The sequence below is a fragment of the Heloderma suspectum genome, chromosome 8, assembly GCF_057233095.1.
Source record: "Heloderma suspectum isolate Gila_16-S chromosome 8, 16-S_ref, whole genome shotgun sequence".
NCBI lineage: Eukaryota > Metazoa > Chordata > Lepidosauria > Squamata > Helodermatidae > Heloderma > Heloderma suspectum.
Window position 1 is genome coordinate 2463121 of NC_139465.1, and position 26545 is coordinate 2489665.

At 53.1% G+C, this 26545-nt stretch overlaps 1 protein-coding gene across 4 annotated transcripts in view; it reads right to left on the bottom strand.

The window, feature by feature from the left end:
- Positions 1-1189: 1189 nt before the first annotated feature.
- Positions 1190-26545, bottom strand: part of SPIRE2 (spire type actin nucleation factor 2) — a 52891-nt gene continuing 27535 nt past the window's right edge. For 2 of the 4 annotated variants that reach the window (XM_084812668.1, XM_084812665.1), the window contains 13 exons: positions 22544-22906; positions 17233-17316; positions 15430-15594; positions 14052-14138; positions 12730-12853; positions 10803-10972; positions 9401-9614; positions 7731-7873; positions 6153-6290; positions 5990-6057; positions 5842-5869; positions 5485-5600; positions 1190-4524 (listed from right to left, as the gene is read on the bottom strand). In XM_084812668.1, coding sequence (XP_084668794.1) covers positions 4320-4524; positions 5485-5600; positions 5842-5869; positions 5990-6057; positions 6153-6290; positions 7731-7873; positions 9401-9614; positions 10803-10972; positions 12730-12853; positions 14052-14138; positions 15430-15594; positions 17233-17316; positions 22544-22906 — 1905 coding nt within the window. In that variant the 3' untranslated portion in view covers positions 1190-4319. The remainder of the gene's footprint in view (positions 4525-5484; positions 5601-5841; positions 5870-5989; positions 6058-6152; positions 6291-7730; positions 7874-9400; positions 9615-10802; positions 10973-12729; positions 12854-14051; positions 14139-15429; positions 15595-17232; positions 17317-22543; positions 22907-26545) is intronic. The other 2 variants (XM_084812667.1, XM_084812666.1) reach the window with 2 other exon arrangements.

Sequence of the window (26545 nt, forward strand, 5' to 3'; positions counted from 1 at the left end):
AGCATTCTGTTCACACAGTGCCCAACCAGCTGTTGACCAGGAACCCACAAGCAGGGCATGAGCGCAACAGCACCCTCCCACCCATGTTCCCAGCAACTGGCATACATAGGCTCACTGCCTCTGGTACTGGAGGTAGCACATAGCCAACAGGACTAGTAGCCATCGATAGCCTTCTCCAGGAATTTGTCCACCCCCCTTTTAAAGCCACCCAAATCGGGGGCCATCACTACACCCTGTGGTAGGTAATTCCATAGTTTAACCATGCGCTGTGTGAAGAATCCCTTCCTTTTGTCTGTCCTGACCAGGTCACACTTTCTGTCCATCTAGCCCAGTACTGACTGCTCTGAGGATGAAATGGTGAGGTGGAAGACGCAGTGCCCAGGGTTCCAAGCTCCTTAGGGCATGTATATATAACCAAGGGTGCTTGCAGACAGAGGACTCCTAATGCTGCCATTCGGAAGGCATCTTTTTTTTTTCTTTTAACAGATTTTCTACGGTAAGGAACAAGATAGGAAGATGCAGTAGGAAACACAGGAGGGATAGGAGTGGAAGATGGCAACGTCTGGACCCTCCCCGTGCCCTTTAAAATTCTGCTAATGGGGCAGGGCAGCGGCACCGTGACAGTCTCATCTGGAAGTGGCGCCAGCTCCAGTTCCTTTGTGGCCCCTTGGGCGAGACTCCCTCAGCCTTAGTGCCATTGTCACCGGGCGCTATTCATTGCTCATCGTGCTCAGCACTGTTAGCGCTTGCTTGCTTGGCAGGACGCCAGGGAGCAAGGAGGCCGGGGCATCTGCTGCTGCTCACCACCACCCTTGTCTGGACCAGAGCGAGAGGCGGGGGAGCAAGCAGGGTGCAATGGGGAAGTGGAGGAGCAGCTCCAGGGCACTCTTGCCAGTGGGCCCCTGCTGCGGGGTGGGCCCTCAGCAGCTGCCCAACCATGCTGACTCTTGACACCAACCCTGACAAGCCCCCCAAGTCCACCTGTCAATATTAGGATGCTTTCCCATCAGCCTCAAAAAGGCCTGTGCCGTCCCCATCAAAACCAACTCCCAACCCCCCCTGACAATCACAGCCTACCTCCATTCAGCTGTCCCCGACAGCTGCCACTACGCTCTGCGCAGTCCTTCAAAGGGTAATTCCTTGTCGCATAAAACATGTATTTATTAGAGACAGAGCAAGACCACAAGATCAGGTTCACTTTCAGTTTTATTTACAGGTCTTTACAGTACAGGCTGCATATAAAACATTGGCTGGGGGGAGGCCAAGTGCAGGCAAGACACACAAGAGCAAGGGGGAATTCCCTCCCCCCCCCCCATGGAGGGCTATGAATTATTGCAGGAGCCACGAGCAGTGCCAGTAAGTCATGGTGAGGGCCCAGGAACAGCAGCGTGACGCAGCCAAGGCGGAACACCAAGCACACAGGCTGGCACAAGCAGCAGCAGAGGTGCAGCCACAGCCACGAGGAAGAGCCTGCGCTTGCTCCGGTCGGATCGCTCTCCCACTCTTCAGCGGCTGAAGAACAGCTGGCGTGAGCGCAGGCCTGCAGAATCCTGGCCCCCTCTTCTGCCCCTGGGGTCCTCCCCGCTGCTCTCCCTCCCCGCTCCCGTCTCCAGCCTTGGCGCCTGAGCAGGGGCTCCCCACTTGCTCTGCACGCAGCCACTGATTGATCAGCCAGCCAGTTACTGGTGTGCCCAGCCGTGCGCCCGCAGGTGTAGCCTGCACTGCCACTAGGACGCACCCGCAGCACTAGGCCAGACGTGTGCCGCTTGGGAGCACCACAGCATACAAAATGCTGAGCCCGGTGGCCCCCACGCACAAGGCCAGTGGCACATCAGGGAGCTGCTCGTCCCCACCACCCCCCAAGGCAAGGAGAGAAGCGAGCGGCTCTGAGGCTGGCTGCAGACTTGGCAGGAGCTCATGCGATTCAGTACTAGCTCGGCTGTTGGGAGGCAGGGAAGGAGTTCTGTGTCGAAGTGGAGGCCGGGTGGGTCTCCTCCTCGGCAAAGCAGCTGTGGTTGAGGCGACGTGCAAGAATGGAGGCTCCTGGCAAAACCCGAGTGGCACTGCTGAATGCCATTTGTCCCCTGGAGAGAACAGGCAGCACCGGGGGGTGCAGCAGCAGGAGTCCTGTATCATCTTCCATGCTTAATTTATTATGGCAGCTTTGCCCTCCAGGTATTTTAGACTACAACTCCCAGCATTCCTGCTCATTGGCCATGTTGGCTGGGGCTGCATGGAGTTGAAGTCCAAAGCATCTGGAGGGCGCCAGGTTGGGGAAGGCTGCACTATGGCAAATGCTTTCCTGGACTAGGGGACCACTTCAACCGGTGCAACAGGCCTCTAGTCCACGAAAGATTGCGCCATCGTAAACTACATCCTGAAAGTGCTCCAGGACTCTGTGTGCGTGTGCTGCAAACGGAGGACTAAATGGTCCATTGGTAGAAGACTGGGCTACCATTTCTGGAGTGACACTTAGCCTGTTGCAGCCTGGTCTCTTGCCCTCCTGGACATGCAAAGCCGGGCTTGTCATCTCTGGAGGAAATAGGGGCTAATCAGAGGCAGACAGAGATACGAAAAAAAGCAGAGCTGGTCTACCTGAATACGGCAGGACCAGGATAAGAACAAAGCAGCAGGAAGAATAAGGCCCTCTTCCACCCACCTCAGTTGATCCACTTTCCCCCTCCAGCTCCAATGGTCTAAATGTGCTAGTTTGGTGTTTTGGGCCATGGCAAAGTTTAACTTGGACATTGCCTCTTCTGTTTCTGGGCACTTTGAGGAGGTGGGGTCTGGGGTCTGAAAACAGCAAGGGAGGCAGACGGGCAGGGCAGGGCAGGGCAGGGCAGGGCAGGGCAGGGCAGGGCAGGGCAGGGCAGGGCAGGGCAAGGCACGCCTCCCTGCGCCTGCTGCAGCAGCGGCTGGGACCACAGGAAAAGTGGCTGGAGGGTTCTTAAGCAGCCCTGCCCTCAACAGCTCCTCCCCAAACACCCTGAGAGGGAACAGCAAGACATGTGGTGGCCTGACCTCAGCCTGGCACTGCCTGGTATCGCCCAGAGCTCATTCTGTCCTCACAGAGGAGTGACCTTGGGCAAGGTCTCTGCTCCCAAATTTCAGTTGTGGATAGACTGCGCCCCTGTGCAGCCCGTGGGGAGCAAGAGCTCTGATCAGAAGGTGGCCATTGCCAGCTGGAGGACAAGGTCCTGCCACACACAGCTGCCAGGCCTGGGCCATTCCCAGGCATGGCAAGCAGATCCCAAGTGTTGCCCTGGTGGCCCACGGCCTGCCCACCACTCCCCAAACAGCCTGCTGCTCATGCCACACAAGACCCAACAGACGGGAGTTATTTATTCCTTGTTCAAACGCTTACAAAATTAGGGGGTTGTTGTACATGTAAAATATGTTTCTTATAGAGGAAGGAGAAGAAGAAAGCCTGTCCCCTAACAGCACAGCCTTAAAAAAACAAAAATCAGAGGACAGACTGTGATGGTCTGAATGGATTTTAAAAGCCCGTCCTGCTACATGGAGTAGGCAGATAATCAGGACACAGTGGGGAGAAAAAAAAGAAAGAGGAACAGCAAGGAGAAAGAGGGCAACCGCTCAAGACCCTGGCAGGCACTGGGCAGGTAGCTGCAAGGTGGGCTTGCTCTCCAGAAGACTGGAAAGTGCCCAAAACATAGGACACCCCCTTTCAGACCTCTCAGCGAGGAGAGGGACCACAGTGACAGAGCCTCTCTTGCTAGCATTTCTGGGAGGTCAAAACCCACACAGGGGACAAGCTTGTCATCTAGGGTGGGGCCACTGCATGGCCTTGCCTTCCAGGTTTCATTGCTGCAACAAAAATGGGTGGATTCTCCCAAGTGTTCTGGGATTATCTTACCTGACCTTTTGCCTGCTTACAATCCAAAGAAGATTGGGTGGGGCAGGGGGAGAGGAGAAGGAACAGCCAAGGGTTTCCTTCAGCAGAGTTTTCCAGGCAGGGGCGTTCCCATGAGCCAGAGCAGCCAATCCACAAATATAAATATAGAGAGTCTATAGGTATGTATATATGTACACACGCAGGCAGGAGGCATTCATGAAAGGCGTGGCGGGGGGGCGCACTGGGCATCTGAGCAGATGCAAGTAAGCAAGAAAGCCAGGAGGCAATGGCCCTGTGGGAGTCCAGACAAAGGCAGTGCCTCCGTTGCCTGAGAAAGAGAGTCAACGGCCTCCTCCCGGCCTGGTGCTTAAAATACAGAGGCCCATGAAAGGAAGGTCAGGCGCAGGGGGTTGGGTCAGAGGGGAGGCCAGTGGCAGAGGGCATGCCGCGCTAGGAGACGGCTCTTCTAGCTGGACGGGACGTAGAGGGACTGGGTCTTGCGGCTCCGGCATGGCGTCCTGTTCAGGATGTCCATGCTCTTGCGGCTGGAGCTGATGACGTCCGTGACGAAGCCGGAGCAGTCGCTGCAAACGTCCTTGAGCACAGAGCCGTGTGCGTAGATGTACGGGAACTCCTCCTCCACGCTGCGCCAGCATGTGCCCTGCAGGGAGCTGGGAGGGAGGGAGGCTCTGTCGTAAATGCCCTCCTCAGCCCAAGAGACAGCCAAGCCTGACACCCTTTCAGTTGCTCAGTAGGAACCCAGGAAGCTGCTGGATGCAGAGTCAGACCCTTGGTCCATCTAGCTCAGTACTGTTGATGCTGCCTGGCAGCAAAGGCTCTCCAGGGTCTCAAGCAGGGGTCTTTCCCAGCCCTACCTGGAGGTGCTGCTGGGGACTGAACCCAGGACTTTCTGCATGCAAAGCAGGGGCTGTACCATTCAGCTTCGCCCCTCCTATCATCGGATGCAACAGCAATGCCATTTATGCATTGGTTCAAGGCCACCACACTTAGGGCATCTCTACACCAGTCTAAAATCCTGCAATAAAAATGGGGCTTTCCGCTTCCATTTTAAATGCAGGATCACAACTGACTCCCTTTACGCACACTTCCTTTCCCCCCTCCTTGTCCCCGTATCGGAGTCCTCCATTATCTCTATTCTCTGCAAAGAAGCTCATTGCTGTAAGGACCAGAAGCTTTAAAAGAAAGCAAGTGCAATATTCCAGGCTTTTGTGGTGCAGGAGTGTGACTACACAGAGTCCCATGGGAGAAAGCCTGTAGCTGCTAGTGCTGCTGCTGCATCACGTGGTCCTGGCTCAGGCCACAGACCAGGGCTGGTGATGTCCCTTTCCCTAAATGTCAACAACAACAGAGCAGAGGCTGCGAACGGCGGTCTTGGATGACAGGGCAGAGAAGGGGGACAGTACGAGTGCTGTGCTGTGTGTGTTTAGTACATACCAGGAATTAACAGAGCAACCACACAGCAGCCAAACCTGGATGGCCACCCCCTCTTCCCCTGGCCCCACTCCTTTCCCCCAGCTACTGACTGGTGGTTTCCCAACTTTGGCACAGTTTCCCCCTGTTCTAAAAGGCTGGAATGCCTGGTGTAGAGAGTGAAGGAGTGCACTACTCACTGAAAAGCCTCCCTCCTCCGGAATGGGGGTGCCTTGGCACCCAGTGAGCCTGGCAGGGTCTCAAAGCCCAGGGCATAGACAGGGATATGGGCAAGTTTCTTGGAAGGCATCTTGATCTGGTGGGACATGAGAGAGAAAAAGAGGACAAGGTGGGGAGCAGTGGACGTTATGGTCATAGCATGAGAGGGACCCCCTGTGTAATGCCCTGTGGGAGTTCACTGCAGAAGATCTTGAGAAGTCGCAGCCCCAAGGGGTGGGACTGGTGGCTGAGCCACTAGTGGGCTGGTGCGACCTTCCTCTGCACTTGTGCCACGGGGTGTTATTCATGGTGGGCAGAGTCAAGGGGAAGTCTCTTACCTTCAAGCTGCAGGAGCCACAGACAGACCTAAAGGCAAAGGAAGAAAGCCGATGGGGAAATACACATAAACCAGTAAGGAGCCTTGCTGACATCCATCCATTAATGCCACTCCTGGCCTGGACCCCAGACCCCCCAGAACTCGCTCACCTCTTGCAGAAGAGGCAGGTCGGAGGCCAGGAAAAGAGGGCAAACTTGGTTCTGCAGCAGCAGCAGATCTAAGAAGTGGGGAAAGAGACCTTGAGCACCCAGCTGGCTCTGGCTCTGGCTCAACACGAGCCCCAGCAGGCCCCCGGCATCCTCCAGGACTCACCTTCCCCTTCTTCAGGCTGCTGTACAGCTCCTTGCTCTGCAGGAACTTCTCCATCTCTGCTTTCACCAGCACTTGGCGCACGTTGATCATCTCCTCCACGGTGAGCGCCAGACTCTCCACTGGGTGGCTGAACTCCTGCTGCAGGGCAAAGAACAGGGCCAGCGTCAGGAGTCGGCATGGCCAGGCACCTGCCGAGACCCCCCACCCCAGCAGGGGCCCCCTGGCAAGAGCCTCCTGGACTCGCTCCTCCTCCGCCGCCACCGCAGCCTTCTTCCCCTGCCTCTTGCTCCGGCCGAGCCGGGGGAGGGTGGTGGTGAGGAGGAGCAGCGGATGCCGCTGCCGACTCGCTCACCACCTCTCGGTCTGGCAAGCAAGCAAGCAAGCGGGAGCCCGAGGAGGAGGAGCTGGAGTGGCTGGCGACCGTGGCGGTGAGGAGGTCGACTCACTGAGGGAGGGGGCCCGGCCCAAGGGCCCTCAAAAGCCTGGAGCTGCCATGCGTAGAGAGTCAAAGAACATGACATCAGAAGAGCCCTGAGGTTGGATCAGGCCCAGGGTCCACCTAGTCCAGCATGCTGTTTACACAGTGGCCCGCCAGCTGTCGACCAGGACCCACAAGCGGGACGTGAGCGCAGCAGCCCCTGCCCCCCCATGTTCATGCATGGGATGCAGGAAGCGGCCGCAGACCAGGGCAGCCTTGTCCCCCTGGCCCATCCTGTTCCGACCAGCTGCAGCTCCCTAGCACCTCAGGCAGAGAGGGGCCTTTCCTAGCCCTGCTCTTTGAGGTCTTTTTGCCTGGAGACGGATCTGTAACTAGAGCTGTTGCTGGACTACACCTCCCACCCACCCCAGCCAGCACAGCCAGTGTTGGGGCATGATGGGAGCTAAGGGCCACAAGCTGCCCACCCCTGGACTAGGACCTGGGGGCGCATGGAGTCCGTCCTTAAACTGAGCCCAGGAAAGATTCGGCCCTGGGGTTACAGCAGCAGGCAGGGGAAGCCCCCAAACATGTGCAGGTCCAAAGAGGGGCCATGGAAGTGGGGAGGTGCCCAGATTCCATAAAGGAAAAGTGTCCAACACTTCTGCACACTTTGATGCTCGGTCAGTCACTGGAAGAGGAAAGGCCACGTCTTGATAGCAGGAATCCCACACCCAGCCACTGCAAAGGCACATGCACCCCCCCCCCCCCAACCAATACTCAAGACACTCAAAGGAGGAGTTACAAGATTCAGCTTCAAAAGCCAAGAAATGGGGACAAGGGGAGCCCTACACATTTCTTCTGGGATATGGAAAGAAAGGACAGGTAATATCCAGGTGGCTACTGCACACTACGCTCCTTGAAGAGGAGAGATGCCATGTCACACAAAAGTCCACACGCACAGCGCACGCACAGTGCCAAGGCTATCCCTGCCAGCATGCAACTTTGCTTCCTGGTTACAACAGCACAGCTCATTTCACACTCAGGTCACACCAGACTAGGACTAGGAAACAGAATGGGGCCAATATCCAAGGTGGCTGAGAGATTGGGTCTGAGCTGCACCACCACGCTCTACTCCCATTTGGTTCATACCAGACACTTACCAGCCACAAATATTTCAAATTGGGATCTGGGGCAGGACCGGAACCCACCTCCGGCTTCTCATCCACAGAGCCAAGGAGGCTATGTTTAGGGGGGAAAGGACTGGCTCCGTAGGGGACCCGTTGGTAGCTGGCTGGAACTGAACCTAGAGAAAGACAGAACATGAACACACAAGAGTCAGTATTGGGACAGCAGCACAGACACACACTTGCCCAGGCATGCCAGGCTGGTCAGTGCCGGGTTCATGGTGCCCGAGCAGGGTCTTCATTCAGAGCTGCTGGACCCCAAGATACAAGGCAACCAGAAACAGGAGGTGCCTGGTCAGGGGACAGACCAGAGCCTGGCTGCTCTTCTGTGGCTGGAATGCAGGGGCTCACCATGACATCATGGCGGGGGGCACACGCATTCAGGAGGGACACACACGCCCCAGCACAGGCAGCTGCTTTTCAAAAGAGAATCGCTTATTCCAAATGATGCAGTTTTACTGCTGAAACTAAGCAGGTTTGGCTGGCTGGAAGCCAGATGGAGGAAAAGCAATGCAATCTACAAAGGGAGGACGTCTGTCTGTCTGTCTGTCCATGCCATAGCACCAGGACTGTGAAACCAAGACAGCTGGATCCTGGCATGCATACTATGAAGCCCCCAGGGGTGTGCACATCAGGGTTACTTTGTTTTTTAAACACGTACATTGTAATTAACTGGAATGTGTCCATGTGCCTGAAGCCTGCAGGAACCTGTTCAGTCACGAGGGGCAAGGCCCCCTAACCAGTAGATCACCTCGCAGTTGATGCAATTTGAAGCCAGACTAGCAGGCCGAGAGACAGAGTTATAAGTCTTCCCCCTCACCCCTACTGTGAGGCGGCCCCCCCAGGGGAATGGAGTGGGACAACCCCTTCCCTCGGGGGGCTGGGGGGCTGCATCATGGCAGGGGCTGCGCCTAGGGGTGCCAGCAGGCATGGCTTCACTCAGCCAGGGAGGCACCATGTTTCCAGCTATGGCAGCTGGGCCGGTCTGCTTGAAGGCTTTGCTGTATCAAACGAGGGGCTATTAGTCTGACCCGTGCAAAACTGGTCCGTTCGCTAGTTACAACTTAAGCACTCAGAACTGACATGCTTTGCTTCTGCACAGCTTTTGCACAGCCACGCCAGTGGGCATTCCACCAGCCCTGCTGGTTCTTGCTCTGGCTGTATGGCAAGCCGAAAAGCAGCAGCTATTCCAAAAGTCCTTTGCATTGTATAAGGGAGGCTGCTGCCTTTGAAAAAGGCCATTACTTCTGTGCAGGCAGACAGGAGCAGTTATTGCCCTGGTCCCAAGACTTCCTTCACTGATCCTCACAAGCATTCCAGGTGAAACAGGGCTCTAGTGACAGATGTTTCCAGCAGTTCTTTCATGTCAAGCTGTAATGGGCCTGGTGCAGCGGGGACAAGACACCAGCGGTACAATGCCAGGGCAGAAGTACTACCATCGGAGGGGGAAAGAACCCCAGTTTTGCTCCACTCTCCATAGCAGTTTGCAGAGAGTTTTAGATCCGTGGGATGGAGGACAAGGCCACCCTGGGAGAAGGGGCCTGCAAATGGTGGGGCCCCAAACAGCGCCACCCCTGCTGCTGTGTGTGTGGGGAGTTCAGTGACAGAGGGGGTTGGTGGCAGGGGCGGAGAGGAGGTACACTTGCCCGTGTTTTCCATGCTGGTCCATGCAGGGCTCGTGGTACCTGAGCGGGGTCTCAGTTCAGACCTGCTGGGTCCCGAGTACTCCAGGCCAGGCTGGCTGCTGTCGCTTTCACTCTGAAGCTGGGCCAGGTCTTGCTCAGAGAAGGAGCGGTCGCGCTTCAGGGGCATCAGCGGGCCGGGTTCCTGCACAGCCTCTGAGATGGGAGAGTCTTCCTCCTGCCAAAAAGGGAGACAAAAGGAGAATGAACATGTGTGCAGACATGTAAGAAGCCACGCTTGGGGGCGCGGCTTCTGCGCAGTGGTGTCATGACAGATTTTGAAGTGCAGGCGCTCTTCGTGACAGTCCCCACAGCCACACCCCCAACAAGAATCCAAACATGCAGGTTGCTGTATTGATCCATCTCTCTGGGTGTATTCTATATATGCCTGTTGTAAAGTTAAGGGGTTTTTGTTACCCATTCAAGACCAAGCCAGCATCCTTTGCATGACAGCTCTGAGGGCTGCAGCCAAGCTCAGAGGGAACAGGGAAGTCTGGAGGGGGTGGCAGAGTGCTTGACCATCCCTGCTAATCAAAGTCCTGGCACCTCAGCCCCGTGAGCCTGGCTCCACTCTGGCACTGCTTCTGAGCGCAAGGCAACAGTCTGGAGAGAGCAACAAACGCTGCATCGCTGTCCTCGTGAGAGAGATCCCTGGGCTCCACGGGAATGAGCAGTAACGTGGTGGCTGGGAATGAGGACGTGGCGGCGGCAGCAACTGTGAGCAGCAGAAAATTGCTCAAGCGATGTTGGCGGGGGTGGGGAGTGGGGAGAGAAGGCGAGGGTGGCCCACAGGGGAGCAAGGCTGCACAGCATCACCTGGGAGCCCAGTACAAGTTCCAGGAGGTCAAAGTATCCCTCTTCCCCCAGTGACCAAAAGGCCAGGAGCACTGGCAGGCCTGGGCCCATGGGGTCCCAATCCTCGAATCTATTTCTCACAGCCCCCCAAGTGTCCATTGGTGCCAATGGAAGACTGTTTTTCTCATCTTAATTGCCTTGCAGGGGGCAAATTTCAAGGGGGGCTGCAGCTGGGGAGGGTTAACCGTATCCTTCCTACATGTAGCAAGACAACCCCCCCCCCCCGCAAACCTCCGTACATGGCAATTAAGATGAGAAAAAGATCTTTCCAATGGGAGGTGTGGGTTTTTTCCCCTAAGCTTAGCAGCCAAGCAGGGGCGATTTCCAGAAGGATCACAGTTGGGGGGGGGGGGTTAGGCTTCCCCTCCCTGTGCCCCCCCCCCCAAAATCTCCCCTCCAACGGCAATTAAACTTAGGAAAAATACTTCCATTGATGCCAATGAGAAGATTGGAGTCCAATTCTTGTGAGTGCCTGGCAACACCCCTGCAAAAGGCCGGGCCGAATTCTTACCTCGGAAGTGAACATTTCCTCCATCTCTGCCAGTGTGGGAGCTTTCAGCAAGACCCTCGGCCTCTGGCGCTGGGGTGGGGCGCTGGGGTCCGAGACGGAGAGATTGATGCAGGAGGTCGATTTCACATCGCTGGAGCAGGCGTTCAGAATGCAGGGCAGGGAGCCAAATCCTGGAAGAGGAGGAGACGCAACCGGAGGAGAGCACAGGGAGGGTTGGACGGGAGCAAACCATCTTCTCAGACCTTCTCTCCGCAGAGAGCGGGGCATGTGGAAAGCTCTGACCGACATGATTTCCCTCTTTGTAAAACAACATTTGGGATATGCTGGGCGCAAAACATTTTTGCACTCCCTTCCCTTGGAGAGAGTTCCGAGCCACTCTAAATCTCTCCACCAGCAGTCTCTAAAGTTAGTGGGGTCCAGGGAAGGGGAACCCCTCAGTTGCTCTGGGCTTTCAGAATACCTTGAGATGGCTAGGTGAGTGGTGATTTTGGAGCTTCCCCTTGAACCCAGTATCTCAGCTCCTAACCTTTGCCCCTCCTAGTTTCCACTTAATTCCAGGAGGATATGGATCGAATCACCCCCTGTACTAATGTGAGGGACGTCGCTAGGCCTGGGCCCCTAAATCTATTTCCCAGGGGCCCAGGACCCCTCCTCAGAACTCAGTGCCCATGGGTACTAATCAAAGGAGTTTCCCCCTCAGCTTCACTGCCATGCAGGGGGGAATTTTCAAGGGGGATTGCAGCTGGGGAGGGAAGGGTTAACTCTCCCCTTCCCACATGCTGTCACACACCCCTCCCCAGACATCCCCCCTGCATGGCAGTGAAGCTTAGACAAAAACCTTTGGGATGATTTAGGTCAGGGTGCAAATTAACTGAAGAATATAATTTGGGGGGGGATGATATGGATGGGAAATTAATTGGCTGCCATTGCCTCCTGTGAAATTTAAATCATTCCAAGTAATTATGGAAAGCCAGTGTGGTGTCTGGCTAGAGCCTTGGACTGGGATGGGGGAGACCTGGTTCTAGTCTCCATGTGGCCATAAAGCTCACTGGGTGACTTTGGGCCAGTCACTAGCTCTCATCCTAATCTACCTCACAGGGCTGTTGTGAGGATAAAATGGAGGAGGAAGAGGAGGAGGATCATGTACGCCACCTTGGTCTTCTTGGAGGAAAGGCAGAATATAAATCTAACACATAAATAGCTAATTAAACATTTCTAAATGTGCATATATACATATAAATTAGCATATGCAGACTTTGTGCAGATTTATATCCCATGGGCCTGGACCCTGATTGTTTTAAGTGCCTGCCCACGCCCCTGCTGATGGGCCTGGAGTGTCAGGGTGGAGACTGAGCCGATGGAACCCCACAGCAGTTCTGATTCTGAGGAGGAGCAGCAATCCATGGGAGAGGAGCCAGCTCATCCCTCACAGGCACGGCAGCTGGCAGAGATTCCTCCTGCCGGCGTTCCTGAGATAGATAGTGACCCAGGCAGTGAGAGAGTGAGGGAGGGGGACTTGCTAGATGCTCGACGGAGACACGGAGTGACAAGTGATGGAAGGCGCGGAAAGGAGGCATAGTGCCTGTTTGGCACGCAAGCAATGGCCGCCTCCTGTGGACCCAAGGGAAAGAGGGAGGATCTCTCCCTAGCCCATAAGTTCAGGGTCTTCAAGTGACTCTCCTTCAAACGGGGATCAACTGCCCACCCGGAGCATAGGCCACTCTGCTGTTCATTGCTTAGTCACTGGTGATAGCATCTGAAAGAGTCATTAAGTTGTAAAAGGATTAAAGCCTTGAAAAGAATCCTTTCGTCTGTGTCTTGTGTTGGCTATTGGAGTGGACTGAAAGAGGCCGCTAGGGCGCTCCTGACATGGAGTTTGCTAGCTTGAAGGGCTTCCCCCTTAACCTTCTCGTGACTGCAGACTCACCTTTCTGATTCTGGTACCGCAGCTGTACAGGCCGAAGCTTCCGTTCCTGCTTGATCTCCTCCAAAATCTTCTCATGGAGCGTCCTGTGTTTCTGAGGCATGGGGCGCAACCTCCGCTCTGAAGCCTGCCGTGAGGATGGGTGACCGGGCTGTCACATCCAGAACGGCTGTATCAGCCTTCCCTAACCTGGAGCCCTCCGGATCATTTAGACTATGGCTCCCGTCATAGGAACACAGGAAGCTGCCTTACACTGAGTCAGACCCTTGGTCCATCTAGCCCAGTAGACACTGGGACTGTTTGCGTGTAATGGGGGCAAATCATGGGTTAAGTAACCCACGATTTGCTGTGGTGTGTGCCAGGCATGTTCTGCAGCATTGCTGAATATTCAGGCATTGCTATGTGATGTCTGAACGCAGACGCTATAGGTTAACCATGGGTTGAACAACCCAGTTAACCTAACTACGAATTGTAGGTTAACCATGGGTTGTTTAATCCATGATTAACCAATACCGTCCAGGTTCGTACATCATGCGGCAATCTCTAACTAACTCGATCAGGGGCTGAATATTCAAAATGGCTGCAGAATGCGCTCAGCATCTGCCATGGCAAATTGTGGGTTAATTAAGTATATTTTATTATACTATATTTCTAGAATGCCCCATAGCTGAAGCTGTCTGGGTGGTTCACAAAAATTAATTAGCCCACGACTTGCCGGTGTTACATGCGAACTGGGTCAATGACTGGCAGCAGCTCTCCAGGGTTTCAGGCAGGAACTTTTCCAGCCCTACCTGGAGATGCTGCTGGGGATTGAACCTGGGATGTTGTGCATGCAAAGCAGGGGCTCTACCACTGAGCTACATTCCTGACCATTGGCCATGCTGGCTGGGGTTGATGGGATTTGTAGTACAAGACATCTGGAGGAAAGCAGGCAGGGAAGGCTGAGCTCTATAGTTAATCATCATCTTCCTAATTAACAGGGACTAATATGTGTTGACCCCATAAAAAAGGGAGAGGGAATGGCCAAGACCCAGGGACCACACGACTAGTTCCATGCGTCGAAGGGGAGGAGCCATGGCTCAATGGCAGAGCGCATGCTTAGCATGCAGAAGGTCCCAGGTTCAGTCCCTAGTGTGTCCGGTTAGCAGGATCTTGGAAGCAGAGCAGGGGGTGGCCTTGACAAGCCACCGCCAGCTGCAGCAGAGTGCCAGCCCACCGCCAGCCCCGTGACTCGGGAGCCTCCTGAGCCCATGACATCCATTCCCCTGACTCCTAAAGCCACCTCCCCACCCCCGAGGCTTTGTGGCAAACGGAAACATTTTTACCTGTCTTAGGGGCGGACGGGATCTTATGAAATCCAGTATGAGCTCATGAGCATCCTTCTTCACCCTGGGAGGAATGTCACCGTCCACCTGATGGACGCCCCAAAAGGAAGGATTAGTGGTATCTCACCCCTCCCAGCTGCTCCCCTTTACCAGGTCCGGAGCCCGATTTCCTGGCCCCTCCAAGTCCCTGTCCCTATTTTTTATTGTTATTGTTTTGCCTTTGTGAATTCCTTAGGGCATCTCTACACCAGCCTAAAATCCTGCATTTAAAACAGGGCTTTGTCTGCTTCTGCTTTAAATGCAGGATCACAACTCCCTTTTCCACCTGCTTCCTTTCCCCCCTCCCCTCCCCCCTCCTTCTCCCCAAATCTGAGTCTTCAGTATCTTTCATTGATCTCGCTCCTCTTCTTGCGTTTTTCCTCTTTTCACTCATGGAACCTCTTTTCACTCATGGAACACAAGAGTAATTTGATAGCTCATTATCTGCGATTTATTTAAAAATGGAACAAAGGGCATTTAGTGCAGGAGACACCCTGGAGGGTCACCGTGTCATGTAAAGAGCCTGCAAACTTCGGTGAGGGAGCCATCTCGATCTCAGGATAAAAGCTCCACGTGCAGGAGCCCTCTAAGTTGTTTTTAGGGTGAGTTGCCCTTCAGCTTTCAGCTCCCTCCCCAGGAGGGCAGGGCAGAGTGCAGGGGGGATCTCTGGAAGTTAAATCTCGGAATGGGGCACGGGCGTGCACCTCGTTTCTACAGCGTCTCCTTGTCAGTGAACACATGTGAACTTGAAGACACCATGCAGTGCGCAGCCTGCCACTTCAGTGCGTGCGCACAGCAGTTACGGAGATATATTTCGAACTCTTGATGAAACATAGAGTAGGAGGGCACAATTACATTTTTCCAAAATACCTTTAGCCAAAAAGAACAAAGACCGTTTTGGCCATTGCAGAGTCAATCTGTCACTCTCTAGAGGTGTTGGACTACAATTCCCATTATTTTCAGTCAGCATGGGGATGATGGGAGTTGTAGCCCCACACGTTGGGAGAGTGCCAGGTTGGGGAAGGCTGGAATGTTGTATAGAGAAGGTGGAACAGCATCTTCAGCAATATGCCGTAGGGAAGGGAGCCAGCCTCTTAACCGTAACCTGTGGCATGGGAACGGGGAACGGGCATGTCCCTGTTCTCTTCTGCAAAATGCTGGTGGGAGGAAAGTGGCTTTGGATGTTCCGCGGAGGGTGTGCCGCTGAACTGATTCCTGAGCACAAGCAATGGAGCAGCAGCAGTTGGAAGGGGAATAATGAGAAAGAGAACGGGGACGATGAGTCCTGTAGCTGCAGTGATTAAAAAAAAAAAAAAAGCCAGAGGCCCCCTTCGCTCACCATGACCTTGCGGAGCTTAAAGTTGCGGGCCCGGATGTCCTGCATCAGCATCTCGAAGGGTGTCAGCTGGTACTCCGTGGGCAGGGGGTTGAACTGCTTCTCCTGGACTTTCTTCAGCTTGACTCCGTTGCGGAGTTCCCTCATCAGCTGGACCCAAAGCCGAGCCTGCAAGGCACAGAGCAACGTTGACGAGAGACCCCCCAGAGGGATGGAGGCCTCACCCAGGCTTTGTCCAAACTTGTTCCAAGATGGAGACAGGGCAGATTCTCTGTGATCCATCTCTGGGCCCACCTTAGGGTCATTTTGATCCCCGCCTCAACACACACACACACACACACACACACACACGTATATGAACTGAAAGTCTCTTCTCCCAGTCTTCCCTCATTCTGGCCTTCCTATAAGCCAGAGGTGTTGAACCTCAAACCCACAGGCCAAATGTGGCCCTCCTGGATTCACACTCTGCCCCTCCAGATGGCCACACCCCTTCCCTGGCCCCACCACCTTTCCCCCTCACCACAAATGGTTTGGTGGTTTCCCAGTTTTTGTGCAATTTTTCCCCAATCTAAGAGGTTGAAATGCCTCTCCTAAAGCTTAGTTGCTGGCAATTTTATTTGTATTATTGTACTGATTATGACTTATAATGACTTTAGGTTTCCTTTTCTTTTTTTCTTCTTCCTGTTATATTAATCATGGATTTCTTATTGTGTGTGTAAGTTGCTTTGAGACTGGTTTTTGTAGTGGAAAGTGATGCATAACTGTAAATAATAAATAATAAATAACACAATAATAATTAACACAATAATTAACACTGTAATTAATACATTACTTAATATAATAATGAATAAAATAATAATAGCTGAAAGCATTAAAAAAACTGAGATCATGGCATCTGGCCCCATCACTTCCTGGCATATAGAAGGGGAAGAAATGGAAGCAGTGACAGATTTTACTTTCTCGGGCTCCAAGATCACCGCAGATGGTGACTGTAGCCATGAAATTAAAAGACGCTTGCTCCTTGGGAGGAAAGCTATGGCAAACCTAGACAGCATAGTAAGAAGCAGGGACATCACCTTGCCGACAAAGGTCCGTCTAATCAAAGCTATGGTTTTCCCAGTAGTAATGTATGGCTGTGAGAGCTGGACTATAAGGAAGGCTGAGCGCCGAAGAATCGATGCTTTCGAACTGTGGTGCTGGAGAAGACTCTTACGAGTCCCCTGGACTGCAAGGAGGTCAAATCAGTCCATCCTAAAGGAAATCAACCCTGAGTGCTCATTGGAAGGACAGATACTGAAGCGGAAGCTCAAATATTTTGGCCACCTAATGTGAAGAGAAAAGTCACTGGAAAAGACTCTGATGCTCGGAAAGATGGAAGGCAAAAAGAGAAGGAGGCGGCAGAGGATGAGGTGGCTAGATAGCATCACCGATGCAATGAATATGAACTTGAGCACGCTCCAGGAGAGCACAGGACAGGAGAGCCTGGCGTGCTGTGGTCCATGGGGTCATGAAGAGTCGGACACGACTGAATGACTGAACAACAAAAATAGCTGGAGGTTGGGGTTTTCCATAGTTTTGGCCCACCCACCACTGGAATGCTGCCCCAAGAGCTTCTCAAAAACTGAATTCAGCCCTCAGGCTGAAAGAGGTTCAACACCACTGCTCTCACTAGGGGTGGGCTCAGCTGCCTTGTCCAGCAGGACCACTGGCCTTGAAGCTGTCAGCAAAGTCAGCGCACTGGGACTGGCCTACAGCCACATGCTGTTCATTCCAACGACATCTCCCCACCCCAGCACCGCTCTGTACCCAGTCTGTGTTCCTCAGGTTATCCAGATCCGCAGCTGATTGGTCCCTCAGCAACTCATCTTCATCCTTCAGCTTTGTCAGCATCTGCACACCCCAAGACAAGAACACAGGTTTAAGCGTTTCAATCTGCATGGACCAAAGCAGGCAACCCAGCAGTGGGTCCACAGAGGGGGGGGAGGAAGGGGGGGGCAGGCCCTGGACAGAAATGGGCTCCTTTCCCATGTGGGATTTTGACAAAAGTGGAGACACCATCCAAGAGCCATGAATTGCCACAAGGGCAGCTTTCTTCTCAGGGGCAGTGTCGAGGGTAGGCATGCTTGGACACCTGCCAAGGGCCCACACCTCAGCAGGGACCCACTGACGAGAGCCCCCTGGAGTTGCTCCTCCTCTTCACCACTGCAAGCTGCTCATTCACCTGCCTCTCACTGTGCCAGCGCCAGGTCTATGAAGGCCCTTGGGTAAGGCCCCTGCAACAGGCCCCTCCCTCAGTGAGCCTACCCTCTCACCATCCTTGTCAGCAGCCACTCTTGCTCCTCCTCCTCCTCCTTGCTTACCTGCTTGACAGGCCCAGAGCCAGAGAGCAAGCAGGCCGTGGCATCTGCTGCTCTTCCATCTTATCACCACCGTCGCCTGGGCCAGAGCGAGAGGGAGGTGAACGCGCAGCTTGTGATGGTGAAGAGGAGTAGCAAGTCCAGGGGGCTCTTGCCAGGGGGCCCTTGCCAGGGGGCCCCTGCTGGGGTGTGGGCCCTCGGCAGCTGCCTGGCCATGCTGACTCTTGACGCTGACCCTGTTTCTTCTGTCCTAGCGCATCAAGCTGCGTTCTTGGGTAATGTTCACACTCACACACACAGTTTATTTCTATTTAACAAATCCTTAATGTATTGTTGTCAAGCCCTAGCAAAGAGCTTCATATAGTAATTCTGCTTCAGACCTCTGGGAGAGGCTGTGGTTGCCAAAGAACTTACCATTACTGAAGAACAGAATGGTGAACAGACATTTTATCTTATTAATCAATAAGACTTCTCACATGTTCATAATGATTAACAATAAATCCTGACTCTGCAAACAATGGAAGAGTCTCTTCTTTCCATCTTCTCTTCTTCTCTCTGGCCTTACTCTGATATGCCTCTTTTCCCTAATGGAGCTCAACTGCCTTGGAATATTCCCCTCCAACATTCCAAAAAGGCCTGGGACATCCTCCTATATACATACATATACATACATGTATATATACGTACATATATTCTCGCTCTCACTCTCTCTCTTTCTCTCATGCACGCACGCACGCACACACACACACTCACTCACACAATTCTCTGTAGGCCTTGCAGAAATACTCCCCAAAAACAATTACAGGGGAAAACCCCTCAAACACAGGCCAATGTGGCCCAAGCCTGCTCACTGGCCCCAGCATGCTGGACATGTTTTTTTTGGCGGGGGGCGTGGAAAACTAGGGGAGATAGAAAATAAAATGGAGTATCCTTGGAAAGGGTAATGCCGGGAGGTAGGACACCTGAACTCCACCATGCAATGTTTTGCTTGAGGTCCCCCTTGTTACACTTAATAAATTTGCTTGTTCTCTTTCTTCCTCCTTGAGAGGAGAAGGGCAATGCTGGCTGGGGATGACTGGAGTTGATCCAAGACACCTGGAAGGCATCAGGCTGGAGAAGGCCATAGGAAGCATTCTGTGAGCTTCCTTGTTTTCCCTGTTTGAATTCCAAGGTATGCCTGAAGGGAATTCCACTCATCAGAGTGACGACTGCAAAGGACTGTGTTACATTCCACTCCCAGAAGAGCAGGTTCCAGAGAAAATGTGTCAGGAAGAGGAAGGGATATCGCTGCCCCATGCTTCCTAGAGAAGATGGATTCCCTCCCTGGATAAACATTTGGTTGGAGTGCTTCTAATTAGCACTGCACATTAGCTAAGCGGGGGCCCTCCCAAGTGACGAATGCCAAACCCACGGGGATGGGCACCAAGCGTTCCTTTGTGCTGCGAGGGCCAGGTGGCCGCACTGCCTGCTCTCCTCCCTCCCAGGAGACAGGTGCCTCTGTGCCGGGATGGCATTTGGGACCTTTGGAATGGGGGGCACGAAGAGGGCTGCCCCGCCCATTCCCGCAGCAAGCGCCTCCCAGGGATGCGACTACTGGGGTGGCTCAGCCACTGCAACAAAGCCTATGCCCAGCAAGCCAGAGGCCCGTTTGTCCTGCTGAGGTTGCAGAAGGGAGGCCAGCCAGAGGGAGGTGCTGGTGCCGGCTCTCTGCTTTCAGCAGCACACACAGCAAGCCTGCCTGGCGCCTGGAAGCAGCCGTGCCAAGACAGGGTGCAGGATCCTGGTGAACCGAGCTGTGTTGATACAGCAGGGATGGGCCCCAATTCAACACTGCTGATCTGCACATGAGAAGCCAGGAACTATTTGGAGGAGGAACAGCAGGTGGTTCATCAGGATGTGGCATGTTGCCTGTTCCCTCCCCGCCACTTCCTCCCTCCCTCCCCATGGCAAGACTGAGTTCCTGGACAGCCTTCACTGTTTTGCATGAGCCCCGTGCACAGTGGCAAAATGCCACCCACATAAGCAGCCAGCTGAGTGACTCAGATGGTTAACCTCCCCATATCCTGAGGACTTGTGGTGGATACACCACTTAAAAACTAAACAGGACCGATGGAATGATAGCCAGGGATACTGGACATTTTCTCCAAGTAGAACCGTCCCATGACAACAAAGAGTCTTGTGGCACCTTAAAGACTAACAGATTTATTCTGGCTTAAGCTTTCATGGGCTGTAGTCCACTTCATCAGAAGCGTGGAGTATTATGGAGAGTTTCAGGTTTTTATACAGAACAGAAGGTAGGGGAAGGAAAGGTAAACAGAGAGGTCAGGAGGAAATTCAATGCAGAAAGGGCTCACGGTGACAATCACATTCTTAGCAGTGGTCACTCTCAGAGCAGCTGTTGCTGGTAACACAAACACCTTGACACTAGGTGAGCCAATTAACACATGCAGTGTGATAAAGATCCTTTATCCCAATTCAAACCTCTGGCGACAGAACTGAACCTGTTGATGAATTCTAATTTAGAAAACACTTCAGCCTTCCAGGGGACTCCCTGTCACAGCCGTTAAAGTGGCCACTGTGGAGAAAGGGACTTCAAAGGGAGATGTGAGCAAGAAAGTCCTGCGCTTGTTTGTTATCAGCAACATCTGCACTGCGCATGACCGTGGTTAATAACGTGATTGTCACCATGAGTACTTTCTGCATTGAATGTCCTCCTGACCTCACTGTTTACAATCCCCCCCATCCCCCGCCCCGTATGTATGGCATAAAAGAAGTGAAATTCTCCATAACACATCCTGTGTCTGATGAAACAGGCTATAGCCCAGGAAAGCTGATGCCAGAATAAATGTGTTTGTCTGCAAAGGTGCCACGGGGCTCTTTGCTGTTTTTGCTGCAACAGACTAAGATGGCCACCCTCCAGACTTTGTCCCGTGGCAGCCTGACTTCGCTACTAAAAGGCAGCCCAAATGGAAGAAGGTTTACAGCTGGTCCAGAAAATATACAGAAGCATCAAGGTTGCATCAAGCCTCTGAGGCGAAGGTAAGCGGGGAAGACGTCCGCAGTCGCTTCTGACATGCAGCTGTTTGCTCACAGACGACATGATACACTCAGGGTGCCCCGTAGGCCCCTGCACAACAAGGAAGCTCCCATGCTGTGTGAATGGGACACGCGCCCCCCTTCCGTGGCCACTGCTCTGACCAGACTGGGCCAAGAATAGCGGCTTCCGCCACCCAGTGCCTTCCTCCTGGTTGCAAATAGACACAGGGAAGACAACAGCCTCTCTCTAGGTCAGCCTCCCCTAACCTGGCACCCTGCAGATGTGTTCAACTACAACTCCCAGCATCCCCCAACCAGGGACTGGCCATGCTAGCAGTTGTTGTACTCCAACACATCTGGAGAACATCAGGTTGGGAAAGGCTGGCCTAGGACACGGAACACAGGGGAAGACGTGGCCCTTTGGCTGAAGCTCATCGGGTACTGGGCTGCTGGGCCCATGTTGTGCTCCATTGCTGGAGCCCCCTCGCAGCTCCCCCCCCCCACATCTTTTATACCCATGGGAACAGCCCTCCACCCCAAACAGTACCGTGGCACCACCGCCTCCTTTTTGCAACAGCCACCAGCACCCCAGCTTACCCTGGCAGCTTGGGAGCCTGGCAAACAGACCCAGGCCCAGCCGGGACACAGGTGGCACAGGCAGGCCGACAGACAAAGCCCAGCTGAACGGCTCAGTGAGGCGGAAAACAGTCTTGTTAGTGGCAGCAGCAGCTCTGGCACAGAGCTCAGGAGACAATCTGTGGCATCCCTGCCCAGAGCAACAAGGTTGCCACTGAGCAGCTACAGATGGGTGCAGGACTTGGGCCTCCGCACTCTTCCGCTAGCCGCAGAGCGGCTTATGTGTTGCAGGTTCAGGCACAAAGCAATGGTGCCACCGAGTATAAAGAGTCTCCCCAACTATAACCCAACTTGATGCTTCTGTAAAAGCATCTGCACCAGGTCTTATTTATTATTATTAACATTTATACAGTGCCTTAATGGCTTTTTAGAAAATAAGGCCATGCATGACAATTTAAAACAATAAAAACCCTACCACCATAAGATGGTCATTAACATCCATAGAACATTAAAACATCAGCAGACTGTTAAAGGCTGAGTTAAAAAGGTGTGCCTTCACACAGAATTGAGGAGGGGGGGAAATCATAGTTCTTGAGGGAGCGCATTCCACAGTTTGGGGGCAATGCAGGAGGAAGCCCTTTCATGCGTGGCTGACAACAGTGTCCTAAAGAGGGCGTCTCCTGCAGGTCAGGATACCTGGGCAGGTTCACAGCAAGACAGGTGGTCTCTTACATAGCCAGGTCCTTTAAAGGTTAAAACTATCGCCTTGAATTGAGCCCAGGAAGCAATGGGCAACTAGTGCAGGTCTTTCGGGGCAGATGCAATATGGTCCCAATAGTGTGTACCGGTTAGAAGCCTAGCTGCCTTCCATCAGCCCCACTGTTTCTCCCTTCCTCTGCTTTCCTTGCTGTATATTTAGACTGTAAGCTCCTTGCGGGCAGGGAGAGCTATCCATTTCATCAATGTAGCTCCAGAAGTTGCTATGTAGCTCTAGACGGCTCCTCGGTGTTTGTAATATGCCACCGCATTACAAATGCCACATAGCCTTGGGACTAAGTGGCAACGCTCTTGCAGGTGCTCACCCATCAATGACAATGTGGCAGGAGAAGCATGTCCCCCTCCCCAGCCGAAGCTAAGAGAGCACTCACCTCCTTGGTGTCACGGATCTTGGCCAGGAAAGCCTTCAGCTCCACCGTCTCTAGGAAGAGAGCTCTGCAGACCGCCTGATAGTGCACCTGAGCTTCCTGGGGCTGGGCAAGGCGGATGGCACAGAGCCGCATGGCTTGGCTGAAGGTGCGCACGGCCCTCAGGGTCCCCTCCGCCAATGCCTCCTCTTCCTCCTCCTGCCCACCATAGCCTTCGTCTCCCGTGCCGCAGCCGCTGTCCTCAGAATCGCTGTTGGCCATTAAGTCAATGAGACGCTCCAGTTCTGGGCTGAGCTCCCGCTCCTCGTTCTCGTCCAGACCCCAGTCCAGCGCTCGGTAGATCGCAAAGCCCAGAGACTGCACCATCTGCAAGCAGATCACCAGGTCCGGTGGTGAGGATGATAGGATGTCGTCAGGTTTGTGGCTGTGGCATTAAGGGCACCTCTTTGTCAGGAGGGAGGAAGCCAGGGCCAAGATGTAAGGTCCCTGCTAGCCCAGGCAGCAGAGAGAGAGCAGCTGCTATGATTTAAGACAGGGGTGTTGAACCTCAGGCCCGAGGGCTGAATCCTGTCCACTTGGGGCCAAATCTGGCCCTCCAGGGGTCCCCACACACCCTTTCCCTCGACTCCAACACTTTGATGGTTTCACAGCATTTGTGTAGTTTCCCCCCTCCCATTTTAAAAGGTTAATATGCCTCTCAGGATGCTTAGTTACTGATAGTAAGAGCCATTGGCTGTGCTGGCTGGGGATGATGGGAGCTGCAGTCCAACACATTTGGAGAGCGCCAGGTTGGTAAAGGCTTATTTAAGACCTATCAATGCCTCTTTCTTGGAGTAACCATTCAACACTCCCCCCAACACACACACATGAGTTAAAAAAGGCAAAACAAACACACCTGTTGATGCCACAATTCCAAGGGTCAATATTTATATCAGGCTGTATTCACACTGATATGCACCAGGGAAGCACTGGAACATAATTTCCTAAATACTTAGGCAGAATAACTTACTAGACCCTACAGAAACAGGGCCTGCATAATTTGTGGGTGCCACTGTGTTAAGTGGACTGACCCTCGGTTTTCCATATGAAGTGAATCCATTTTCCTCCAACAAGTGTTGGGAGGGTGTCGGGGGAGCCCCAACTCCGCATCAACCCAAACTTGAGCAACTGCCTTTCCCCCATATAGCCCCTCCCCCAAATTCAGATTGGTTGGGAGGCCCCACTGCACGTGCCTCCATCACTGGAGGCAAGATTCTCATCACTAGAAAACAGCGATTTCTCAGTCTTGACTCAAATCCTGTTGGCTTCTTTCCTACAGGAGATCTACCAGTTCTGTATCACTGGCCCTTTTGAAAAGGGCAGTTAAGACCTTTACAGAACTCCAAAATAATTCCTGCTGGGTGAAAAAAAGGAGTCTTTTGTTGCCTCCTCTTGGGTATCACTCCTTCTAATAGCAAACTCAGCTGGTGAGTGCCAACAGGCTTATAAGCCAAAGTAGGGCCACTGAGAAGAGGGAAGTAGGGGAACCTTACTTAGGGGAACCCTGAGATTTGCAGAACTACATCATCATCATCACCACCACCAAAAACCTAAGGGGTCACACATAGCCCCCCCCCCCCCATACAACCCATTGAAGACTGAACATGCTTGGTATCCACAGAATGTTGTGTGACAGTTGGAAAATAAACATGGAAAATGGGGGTGAGAAAAGTGGAATGCTCTGCTTCAGGGAATGGCTGATGGAACCCTGAATAGCAGCACTACTTTAGGAGGGCAGATACACTGTTGTGGTGTGTTGTTGCAGGCAGGGGCATTGCTAGGCCCCCAGGACACAAATTTGCATAAAATTTACATATGCTAGTTTATGTCTTTAAAAGCAAATTTAGAAAGAGTCACTACGATCTATTTACATTTCACAGAAGGCAAAGCCAGCCAATTAAGTTCTCATACAAATCACAGCAAATAAAATAAATTCTTCAATTAATTCTCATCCCAGCCCAGATCATCCCAAATCAGTAGTTCCTCTTCAGTTGCAATTCGTCTGCAATCTCTCATTGTCCCTTTCCCCACCTGGGGGAAAACTGCCCCCACCTCACTCAATGAAACTTAGGAGAAAAGCTTCTAGTGTTACAAAGGGAAGGTTTTCCCTACGCTTCATTGCCATGTGGGTGGGGGAGGGTTAACGCTTCGCTTCCCAGCTGCAATCCCCCTGGAAATCACTGGCTGCAAGGCAATGCAGCTAAGTAAGACTTCTCTCACTGACATCCACAGATGTCAGGAATCTGTGGAATAGATCTCGGACCCTGGGAAATAGATTTGGGGCCAAGACCCAAGGGCCAAGGCCTAGCAACGCCCCTAGCTGCAGGTCCCACTTTTATTTGTTATTATTTTAACATATGTTTTATTGTTTTTTAAACTGAAGGTTTTTCAGTCATTGAAAAGCAACATAGAGATGGACAAAGACTTTAAAATGCAGGTGTTCTCCTCCTCCGTGTCCCAGCACACCCCACAGAAGCCATGTACACTGTGGGTCCATTATTATCTAGAAGCCAAGGGGAACATGAGCCACCCCAGGGAACTGGTGGGAAGAGACAGCCAAGAGTCGCTAGGCAAAAACAGAGGCTGCAGTGTTCGCTTGCTTTGTCCTCTTGTGGGAAAGTGGGGGGGGGGCGCACAGGGAGGGAGGTTCACATTTGTAGGGGCAAGTAGAGATGCTGTCATGCCAATCTGGAAAAAGAGGGAGAGATGCTCCGGGTGCAGGAAAAGGCAAATCAAAGGGCCTGAGCTTGGCCCTCGTGAAGATCTCAACAGCGGCGCAGCACGCGAGCGGCACACCACCTGCCGAAGGGCGATGCCAGGGTCTCTTGCCTGGGCTGCTCTGGGCTCCAGGTCCATCAGAAGGCAGGCCACACCACAGTTTTGCCACTCCAGATGAGGGTCGGTCTGGGAGACTCGGCAAATGCAAGAGAGCAGCCGGTTCTCACCATCACGGAGGGGGACATAAGCCACAGGTTGTTGCCGTAGTTAACACGCCACCCCAGAACCCTACAGCAGCCCACGGGTTCTGGGTGGCCTGTTAACCACAGCAACAAGATGCCCTCGGTGGATGCACAGGACACGGCAAGCCATGCCAGAGAGGGCAATTATGCAAGTCCCCTCCCAGCATACGAATGGCATGCAGAGGCTTATTTCCCCCTCTGTGATCACGCAAAGAGACCCATTGTCCTGTGGCCCCTTAAAGACTAGCACATTTATTCTGGCACAAGGTTCCATGGACTCTGTCCACCTCATCAGCTGCATCTGATGAAGTGGGCTATAGTCCACAAAAGCTTCTGCCAAAATAAATGCGTTAGCCTTTAAGGTGCCACAAATCTCTGCTGTTTTTTGCTGCAACAGACTGACATGGCTGTTACCCTTCTGGAAATCAGTGAATACAGTTCCCTCCTCCAACTTGGGGCTTATGCATTTGTAAATTATTAATAGCTTGCACACCCATTCCTGGGCTTAGCTACAAAGACGACGGATGGGCACCCAGGAGAGAGGATGGATGATGGAGCCAGGGCTGCTTTGTGGGGAGGGGGGCAGGGAGGGGGGAGAGAGACAGAGAGAGAGAGAGAGAGAGAGCGCGCGCAAGCGCATTCTGGAACAGAAGGGCACACACAGAGGTCACAAGGATTCAGAAGAGAGCCCCACTTTAAAGCACTGCCATTTACAGAACTGCATAGTCACAATGGTTTGTTAAATTGTGCCAGGTGTCTTTCTCCTTTCATAATACTTAAATGGGGCCTTCATACTAGCTCGGGGCCATTCAATGAAATTTACGGGAAGCAGATTCAGGACGTCCAAAAGGAAGTACTTAATCCGACAGCGCGTAATGAACCGATGGACTCTGCTGCTACAAGATGGAGGTGGTCCTTGGTTTAGCGGGTGTTAAGAGAGGAATCGACACACTCATGGAGGGGGCATCCGTCAGTGGCTGTGGCCGTGACCATCACGAGAGCCTAG